Genomic DNA, 10,984 nt, shown 5'->3' on the forward strand with positions numbered 1-10,984 from the left:
CTTTTTTTCATGTAAAACAATGTCGTTTTGCTAATGTTTTTTTTTTTTCACATGAAACGTCGTTGTTTTTTTTTAGAGGAATTTTTTAAAGCAGGTCCTCAAAGTTTGCTGTTTTTTTCAGTTTAGTCCTTGCATTTTTATTTTTTATTTTCTTGGCCAATTGGACATTTTCTCATAATTTCTTTCAATTCAGTCCTTATTTGCATATTTTCACAGTCCTCTCATTTCTTCGCTTTCTCTAATTTAGTCCTTGGATTTGTAATTTGTTTTTTCCAATTGTAACTATTTTTCTCATAATTGCTTTCAATTTTACCCCTAATTGAATATTTTTTTTTCTTTATTATTTGATTGATTGTTACTTTTTTTCCCTTGCTTTCCAAAAAAGAAAAAAGAAAAAGGCAACAATAAAAACCCTTGAAATATATTTTTCTTTTGCTGTTTTTACTGAGATTAGAGTAAAAGTGTGATTTTTGTTAGATATATTTTTCTTTTGCAGTTTTTATGGACATGAATTTTTTTAAAAAAAAAGGTTGAAAATTGGATTATTACAAAGATGAAGCATAAGATTAAATAGACCTAACTGAGAAATAAAAATTTAAAATAAATTAAAAAATCACTTTTAAATCTACATAAAAGTATATTTATAGATATAGAACTGATAGTACACATAGAATTATAGAAAGTTTCAGTTAATAAAAAAATTCAACAAAAAAGAACAACATACATTATTCAACTTTATTGGTACTTGAAAATATAGTAGCAATTATTTTTTAAAATATTTATTTTTAAAAAATATATTAAAATAATATTTTATTATTATTTTTTATAAATTATTTTTAACATTCACATATCAAAACAATATAAAATTATTAAAAAATAATTAAACTGAATTTTAAAAAAACAACATTCATGAAAAGCTTCCAAACGGTGGTATGCAGCAGGGAATTATTATATATTAGTTTGGATTCTAGTTCATTTAAGTTTCAATATTTAATTTATTATGTAACTTAATATTAACAATTATGATAATTATAAATAAGAAAATTATTTATAATTAAGTTATTAATTATTAATTATAATAATTATCAATAAAAATAGTTAGTTAGTTGAAGTGAATTTAAATTTTAGTAGGCTTAACTAGAAGATTAGTTGTATACAATTTAAGTTTTAATATGATATCTCAACTTAATAGTTACGAATTTAATTTTGGAAATAAAATGACTTAAATAAATGTATTATTTTTCTAGTTATTCTTGTAACTGTTCTACTTTTTCAAAAAAACATTTGTTACTTAAAAAACACTCCTACATTTTGCCAAGCGCATCACATGTCATCTCTTCATTGGCTCAGCCAGCTTTAAAACTCAAGTCAAGCTGAAGTCATGCTAATTAATATTTAATAAATCAACCTTCGTGGGCTCCTCCAAAGCCTCCTCGTAGCTCAGGCGGAGTGCACGGTGCGTTACGTCAACTGCACTTCCATTTTGGTGGAACAGAGAAAATTCAACATAAAATCTAACACTCCTCCAGAGACCAGGCAGAGGGAGAGAGATGAACAAAACGCATTCAAAGCTGTTGAAGATCGTTATCTTTCTCTTCGCCCTCAACTCCCTCTCTCTTTGCCTCTACTTCTCCTCTCACCACCACAATTCTAACAACAAACAAGAGGAATACCACTCTACTTTAACGTCAAACGACCGTTCCCATACGGAAAACAACAGTAACAGTAACAGTAATAATGTCAATCTAAAAGCTTGGCCAATACTTCCTTCTTACCTTCCATGGACTCAAAACCCTAACAAAGTCACCGTCCGTTCATGCGAAGCTTACTTCGGAAACGGCTTTAGCCGCCGCATCGACGTGCTTTCGAGCGGCGGATGGTTCAGATGCTTGTACAGCGAGACATTAAGGAGCTCGATATGCGAGGGAGGGAGTGTACGGATGGTTCCGGAGAGGATTAAAATGTCGAGAGGAGGTGAGAGGATCGAGGAGGTAATTGGTAGAAGTGAGGAGGAGGAGTTGCCGGATTTCGAAAACGGTGCGTTTGAGATTCTTGGATCGACTGCGAGATCTAAATGGCTTGTTGATGAAGGTTTCTTAGATGCGTTTGTTCCTGATGGGAATGTAATGCGACACACCATGCGTGGGTTGATCCGATCGATTCGGGCTGTGGATAATAACAGCAAGGAGTTTCATTGCGATCTGGTAAATAATCTTCTTCTTCTTCTTCTTTATTTAGGGCACGAGATGTGGTGGAAGCGGATTGGAATGTTAATTGATTAAGTACTAAATGATCTATTTTGATCATTAATTTCGCTTATAGACTGACAGGAGTGGAAGGGAATTTAATGAAATATTTCATAAGAGGAAGACAAATTGTTACTAAATAGAGGTGATAATAAGTTTATGTAGATTAAATTATGCGGTATGCTTGTCTCTTATTGATGGTAATGGGTCTATCTGCTTGCAGTGGATTGAGGAGCCAACCCTTTTGGTCACCAGATTTGAGTATGCAAATCTTTTTCATACTATCACAGATTGGTACAGTGCATATGTTGCTTCGAGAGTCACCGACTTGCCTTATCGACCTCACTTGATTTTTGTGGATGGTCACTCTAGAGTATGTTATGCTCTCTGTTTTACTTTCATGATTTCTTGGCTCTTTTAAGATTATTGCATATGAGAGACTCTAATTAATTTTATGCTTAAATTGGTTTGTTTGGATTGTTTGGTATTGAATTTTATAGATCAGTGGAAGGGAGGACTGGAAGAGAGAGAGAGTTCTAGGTTTAGAGATGAATTACAGTGGAGTACTTCTCTATTAACTTGAAATGTTCTAATCAGTAATCAAATAATATCAACTCTTCTTCCTCAGGCTTACATGGCATGTCTTTGATGGTGTGGAAGCGTTTAATCATCTTTCATAAATTTATGAAATGCTTAGTTAGTAGAACTCTGAGAAGTCAGTATGCAATTACTTTTGTTCTTGGAAAGATTGAATTCAGCATGAGAAGGTTGATTTTCAAAGCATGCTTGAACAACCCTAGCCATTATTTGAATTTACACCACCATTTATATCACAAGCTGCCCACTCACCCCAATATCCAGATTGCCTCAACACCCCCCTTCCCAAACAAACCCTGTGGTTTTGCTATTTCATTCTAAAAATAAGTTCATTATTCCATTCCAAACATGCAATTAGTGGATCCAATTCTTTTGAATGAGTGATCAATAATCATGATTTCAGCAGGGGATACTCAAGCTGCCAAGAGTTTTTTTATCCCTTGCACTAGTCATCCTCTGCTTCGTGTTTCTCCGTCTGAAAATTTTCAAGTGCCCCATGGCCAGTCTTTTCAATCTTCTTGATGAGCTGGTCATCATGTTGTCTTTCTTGCTAGTGAAAAATAATCAACTACAAGCAACAATTTCTCCTTAATTGAACAAAAATTGTAATGTGCAGTCACTTTGGACATTGTTTTTGCTCTGCTACTGTCCTGTGTAGTTGGGAAACATGACAGGGCTGGATGGTGGAAAAGTTTCACCTAACTGACCCAATGAAGGTCATGTTTAATTTACTTTTATGAGCTCACCACCCTTACAAATTTGTTCTGCTGTTCTTGATCTAATTTGCATAGAATACTGATACATGCTTATGTTACCTGACCTGCTGATGATGACAAATTTCAGACACCCTTGGAAGGAACTTGGAAAGCGTTGTTTTCAAGCGTTAGATATGCTAAGGACTTTAGTGGCTCAGTTTGTCTTCGGCATGCTGTTCTTGTCCCTTTGGGATATGAGACTGCACTCTTCAAGGGACTGACTGAAAAAATAAATTGTCAGGGAGCATCAGCGCATGATCTTTGGCAAAACCCTGATGACCAAAAAACTGCTCGATTGTCCGAGTTTGGAGAAATGATCAGGGCAGCTTTTGACTTCCCTGTCAGTAGACACAGAGCTGAAAAGCCATTTTCTGGGCATAATGTCCTCTTTGTCAGACGCGAAGATTATTTAGCCCATCCACGCCATGTTGGTAAAGTTGAATCAAGGCTTAGCAATGAACAAGAAGTTTTTGATTCATTGCAGACCTGGGTATCTAATCATTTGGAGTGCAAAGTGAATCTTATCAATGGATTGTTTGCACATATGTCTATGAAGGAGCAAGTCCGAGCCGTTCAAGACGCTTCTGTTATCATTGGTGCTCATGGCGCAGGTCTCACTCACATAGTATCTGCAACACCAAAAACAATAATTCTGGAGATTATTAGTAGCTACTTTAGACGCCCACATTTTCAATTGATTGCTGAGTGGAAAGGGTTAGAGTATCATGCCATCAATCTTGATGGATCATATGCGCATCCATCAGTTGTCATAGACAGGTTTAGCAGGATAATGAAAAGTCTTGGATGTTGAAATTCTTTTGGATACGTGTGAAATTGATCGATACTCATGGCAGCAGGGAATGGGAAAGAAGTGATGCGAAACTTATTGATCTTCAGGAGCCTGCTTTTTAATGCCACATCCTCTCTTGCTGATATTAATTTTTGCTTTCATCTCTTTCTCCACAACATTGTAATTTGTGGCTGATTGAAGATACCATGCCAAGATTGTACTGTATGAGTTTCTTGCGGTCTGCAGTCATCTCAGGAGCACCTTGTACGGGACAGACAACGTAGATGCTAGTCTATTTCCAGCCCCCAAAGTTTGATGGATGGCCATTGTTCAACTTTTTAGTCCGTACGAGGTGGATGTCTTATGTTCTTTGGATATGGTACGTCATCCTGACACTGGTGATAATTATTCTTGTTAATGATATTTTGTATGAGGAAATGGACTTGCAACCCAGGCCTCGTTTATTTTAGGAGATTAGCTCATGATTGCTCACACGTACGACACCACTACATGTTGGTCTTTATAAATGAACTACTAGTGTATGATACCACCAGTTTCTGTTCCCTCTCTCCTCCTATTTAAGGATAACCACATAATTAATTTGTGTATTTTTTTCGTATTTTGCTCTGTCCACTCCTTTAACTTGTCAATTAAGTGCACGAACATGTATGTTTTTGTTAAATGGAATAATTATAAAAAAAACCCCATGTAGTTTGCTATGAATTTTATTTTTCTTTCTATACTTTCATAAATTACTTTGTATTCAATAATAATTTACTTATTTAACCTTTAATCATTTTTAAAAATTTTGTTTGACTCGATAGAAAGTGTAATTTATAAAAGTATAGAAGGAAAGTGAATTTCAGATGAGATTTTCTGTAATTATTCATTATTAAATTATAAAATAGAAAACTAAGAGGTATCAAAGTTGTCTTGTGAGATGAGAGATTTCACTGTGGAGTTGCATAGTGAAACGTATTTTTTTGTTTTTGGATGCTTTAGGTTTTTTTTTGTGTTGTGGCACCTTATCTTTTTTTTCTTTTTAATTGGTTGTGATTTGTTTTTTTATGCATGCATAAGGGAATCTTGTAATGTCGGCTCGACTAATAATTGGTTTAATAAAATAAAATTTAATTTTATGGATTTAAAAAAATTAAAGTTTAGAGATTGAATCTAAAGCTTAAATGAATGTTGAATCCCTGTGTTTTCTCTACAATTAGGGATCTATTTGCACTATCAAAAGCAAAGTTCATGATCGGTTTGGAAAAATAAATTAAAAATTTGTTGATGCTGAGAAAGTAGAGTAGATAGCTTGGTGGAGCACTACCATTAAAAGTAGGGATAATAGAAGCATCACAAGTGTGGATGGCGCTTGCCTGTCGAGAAGCACATGTTTGTGATAATAAGTATGCCTCCTCGTGCGAGGAATGAGAAGAGGACCGGTGTGCGGTAACGATGGCGCCTAGTAGTGTTTCGTGATTTTTATTCCGTGCTTGATTTGGTTGCTTTTCTGGTTTGCCTGGCGCGCACCATTATATCTACTCCATGATGTGTGCACTCACCGAAGTGGGGGGCTAGAAAAAAATATAAGCTTCTGAGGGGATTTTTTAAAATTCTTATTAAATGTGAAAATATATTTATTTTGAATTTTTTTTCTATTAAAATAATTTGTCTTATTAATTTATCTTTTATTTATCTTCACGAACATAATTTTTGTTTTAACTAGAATCATTGTTTAAAAAAATTATTATTATTATTAAAGCAAGCTAACAAAAACTATTAAAATATTATCTCCATTTTCTATGTGTGATTAAAAGCTAAAACAAATTATAAATGTGATAAAATTACATTTAAAATCTAGTTACAAGTTTTAACAATAAAAAATAATTTGAATTGAATTTTCATAAATAATTTATTATTAGTATTGTTATTTTCATATCGGATACATAGTAATCGAAAAATATATTAAAATTCAAATAAAAAAATTATAATAGTATTTAAGAATTATGTCAAAACTGAAAAGTAAGTAGTTTTTTTCTGAGGGGCACAAAAAAAAACAAAGGAGTCAAGCCTAATGCCTTGCTTTTATTATTATTATTATTATTATTAAGGAGGTACACTGACATGATTAAATAGTTAATGTCTTTTTTCAAGTGCAGTATTGTCAAAGTAATAAATAATTTAGCAACGTCGAGATAAATCCAGAGGGAGGTTAAGGATACAAAACCACAAATAATAAAAGAAAAGGAGTTAAAGAGATCTAAAAGATATGATATTAAAGCAAATATTTAATAGAGATAAAATAATTGTTAACGTTAGAGAATTTACTAATGGTATTTTAACTAAGTATAATTCAAACTATTTTTATTATTCAATTGGAAATCACACACAAAAAAGATTTTAATCGGATGATTTATCATTAATGATTCATTATAAGCTATTAATATTATCATATTAATTATTTTATTTGAGTAGCACCATAAGTCTTAATTCATGGAACTAACTTATTTCAACAAATCAAGATCTTTTTATAGTAGAGGTGTTGGTTCTCCATACGATAGGCTATGAAAGAATAAAACATTTGTTGTGCTAAGGATTATACACCACGAATTAAGACTCAGAACTTAATAATGAGGGTATTAAAATTGATAAAGATAACAGTTACAACACATATTAATATCAAACTTTCTTGAATTTAAACATTAAAGTCTATATTGAGTTTGTATTATACTTATCCTTGTACCATTAGTGTAACTTTTTTATATTGACAAAAACAAACTTAACTAAATATAATTACTTGTGTGTGTTTACATGTATCTACCAGTAGATAAATGAGAGAGAAAGGGAATATTATGCAAAGAGAATTCAAGGCAAAACTTTGTTTTATTGATGTGATGAGGACTTATACATTTACACATACTATTTCTTTACATAATCATAATTTACAGGTCTAATTAGATCTTTTCCATTCATTGTTGTTAACACAAATGCTCCTCATAAGAAATCTTTCTTTACCATATAACAACCCTTACAGTTTAGAACCATTTGCTCTAGTCTTCACCCGGTAATGGCAGGATCTTTGAATTCTTTTAGTTGGACCTTTCTATCATATGCCTTAGCAATCATTTTCCAATACAATTGATGGTTTCAAATTATAGCTAACATGTTCTTACTGATCATGTCTAGTTGTTTATACAATATTTTAGCCCATTCAGATTTTTCTAACTCAAATCTCATTAGGAATCTCAGTGAAGGTATTTCTACCTATAAAGGCATCACCGCTTCCATCTTGTAAACTAATGAGTAATATGTAGCTCATATTGATGTCCTTACCACAATACAGTATGCATAAATAGAAAAAGAAAGTATCGCATACCAGTCTTAGTATATGACCACCATCTTCTAGATGATCTTCTTGATGTTTTTGTTTATTGTCTCTATAACATTATTCATTTCAAACCTGTATGGAGAGAAGTTAGCGTATGTTTGACTTTTCACTTATCATATAATTTTATAATCACTTTTTTATTGAAGGTATGAGCATTATGTGTCACTATTATTTTAGGTTAGCTATACTAGCATTATGTGCCAACTCCATTTCTAAATACATTTATTACGCAATTGAAGTACATCATCCACCATTCATTTTCTACTTCTGTTTCCACTATTATGACATTTTCATCTGGGAAATCAAAGTTTAAAAGTCTGTACTCATTAACGTCATTATTTACAAGGTGATCAACAATTGCACTTTCTTTTACTACCTTTATCATCATATAGATGAAGTCACATAATATGGTAGTAACATTTGTCATCTTGCTATTTGGTTTGACATGTATGACTTTTTAAAGATGCCTTTAAGAGGATCTTTTTTAAGATCAACCAAGTTGTATAATACAATATGTATTATCGAAGTTCTTTAGCGCTCCATACCAGACAACAACATAGCTTATCTAGCTAACTTCACTAAAACTCATAATCAGTGAATTTTTTATTAAGGTAATAAATGACTTGCTTTTTTCTTCCAAAATTATCATGTTGGCCTAATACACAACTCATAGCCATTTCAGTCATGGTCAAATACAATATGAAGGTCTTCTAGGTATAGGTGGTACCAAAAAAGGTGATTTTTTCAAATACTTCTTAATCTTGTCAAAAGCTTCGTAGGATTCTTATTTTAAAGTAACCAAAAGATTGGTTCACATGTAGTTGTCAGTTGAGAAATGAAATGGGTTATATAATTCAGCTACCCTATAAAGCTTCTCATTTTTATTTTTATTTTTGGTCTTAGAAGCAAGCATGGCTTGTATAGCCTTAATTTTGTTAGGATATATTTCAATTCCTCTGCTACTCACAATAAATCCTAGTATATTTCTAGACTTTACCCTAAATATGCACTATATAGGATTCAACTTCAATTAATATTTCCTCAGTCTTTTGAATAAATTCCTCAAAGTTTGAACATGATTGTCTCCCTTTTTAAACTTAGCAATCATATTATCCATAGAAATTTTGATCTCTGTATCCATCATATCATAAAAAAATATCATCATTGCTCGTTGTAGGTCACTTCAATTTTCATCAACCCAAATGGCATGACTTTGTGACATAAAGTTCTCTAATAGGTAACAAATGTAATATTTGTCCTCTTCATCCATCTTAATTTGATTGTACCTAACTTCATTTATAATGGAATGAGTGGAGCCTTTGCAACATTATCCACAAAGACATTTATATAGGGTAAATGGAAATCATCTATTGAGCTAGTGATTAGTACTTAAAAGTGTATTTTTATCAAGGTTTTATATCATCATTTTGCACTTAAAGTATCAATAACTCCTTAACTAAAGCATGTTTTATAATAACATATCTAACTATATAAGATACCTTTAATTTATGGTAAATGTTCATCTTAAATGCAGGCCTATCACATAAATGAAAGAATTGATTGATGAGTTGAAGTACTGAAATTGAAAGGACAAAGAGATGGCCAAACTTAGAAAAGAGATGCTGGTGCAGTCCAAACTGGAACACTGTTCGGTAATTGGGTCATATCTGGAGCTGTAGATCTTGGATTTAGGTCCATTTTATATGGATGGAAAGATAAGACATAGGCCTACAACTTTCATGTGGAGCCCAAGATTTAAAAAGGCCGTTTTCAAGTCCAAATTGTAGCAACAACGAAGAAGTCCGAATCTGTCCTGCAGCCCAGACACTGTTCAGTGTTCAGCCCATATCTCGAGTTCTAGAAGTCCAAATGATCTCAAATTTTTACCCTGGAAAGATGAGACAATTTCCTAGAACTTTCATGATTCAAGTTTGTTCAAATTATGACGTCATCAATGATGTTTTTGGCAGACAAGAAGATAAGAATTGTCACCAAGTCAAGATGTGGCCACCCACTCATCAATTAGTCAACAAATCAATAGTTCCGAATTTTGGCCTATAAAAGGAGGCATTTGCCATGTATTTAGGCATCTTGGTTTTCAGATCAAGATCATGCTCTTGCTCTTTCTTTATATTTTGTAATGCTTAAGTTTTACTTATATTAATTTCTTGCTTATGCTTTTCATTTCCTTTCCTTGTTTATTTATGTCTCTTCCTTTCATTATGTTTAACTAAGTTAATTATGTCAAGGTGAAAAGGGTACACTAATGGTGTAAGAATAAGTATAATATAAACTTAACATGGACCTTAATGTTGGATACTAACACGCTTTATATTTGTTATCTTGTTCACTTTTAATACTTTGCTTGTTAAATGGTTAATCTAGATTTATGTTGTATAACACTTGGTACAACAAATACTTGGCACTTTCATAGCCCATACTGTATGGTATAACCGACACCTGAGCTATGAAAGGAACTTGATTTGTTGTTAACATAAGTTATAATCATGAATGCCTGAAAACATTTACAAGTATTAGCATTATTCGAATAAGATAACTAATGTAATTATGTTAACAATTTATAATCCGATTGGAACCTCCTTTGTGTGTGGTTTCCAGTTGAATAATAAGAGTTTATACTATACTTGTTTGATGTACCATTAGTGGATCCTCTAACCTTGACATTTGTTGTTATCATTGTTTAATCCTACGTTAATCTTCCATCTCAAAAGTTCTCATCAACTTCTTCCTCTTCTTCTTCACTATTATTATTAACACTATTATTATTGTTGTTGTTGTTGTTACTTTTGTATTATTGTTATCTATAATTTATACAATTAACCTCCCTGTGGTTCGACCCCGGTCTTGCCGGGTTATTTATTACTTCGACACTCCTGCACTTGGGAGAAGACATCAATCTTTTGGTCGTGTCAAGTTTTTGGCGCCGTTGCCGGGGAGGTAAATTCTTGTACAAATTATAGTATTTATTTTATTTTCTCTTTTCTCTTTTCTTGTATCTAACTTTGTTTCTTTTGTTTTGTTTCTCTTTCTTTTGTTCTCTTCTTCCTTTTATTCTCTTCTTACACGTGCATGAGAGTGTGGTCACGTACATTAAGTGGTAGACTTTGTAGGGTATCCTCATCATTTTCAGAAAATATGGCTGAAGAAGATAACCAATCACTTCATAATGAGAATAATGAGAATATTC

At 32.4% G+C, this 10,984-nt stretch overlaps 1 protein-coding gene across 1 annotated transcript; it reads left to right on the top strand.

Annotated features, from left to right (window-relative positions):
* The first annotated feature begins 1,379 nt into the window (after window positions 1–1,379).
* LOC133670492 (beta-1,2-xylosyltransferase) lies at window positions 1,380–5,007 on the top strand. The gene is made up of 3 exons (XM_062090997.1): window positions 1,380–2,204; window positions 2,470–2,619; window positions 3,687–5,007. The coding sequence occupies exons 1-3, from the start codon at window positions 1,551–1,553 to the stop codon at window positions 4,407–4,409; spliced, it is 1,527 nt and encodes a 508-aa protein (XP_061946981.1). The 5' UTR covers window positions 1,380–1,550; the 3' UTR covers window positions 4,410–5,007.
* The last annotated feature ends 5,977 nt before the right edge of the window (window positions 5,008–10,984 follow it).

The sequence above is a fragment of the Populus nigra genome, chromosome 1 (assembly GCF_951802175.1).
Source record: "Populus nigra chromosome 1, ddPopNigr1.1, whole genome shotgun sequence".
NCBI lineage: Eukaryota > Viridiplantae > Streptophyta > Magnoliopsida > Malpighiales > Salicaceae > Populus > Populus nigra.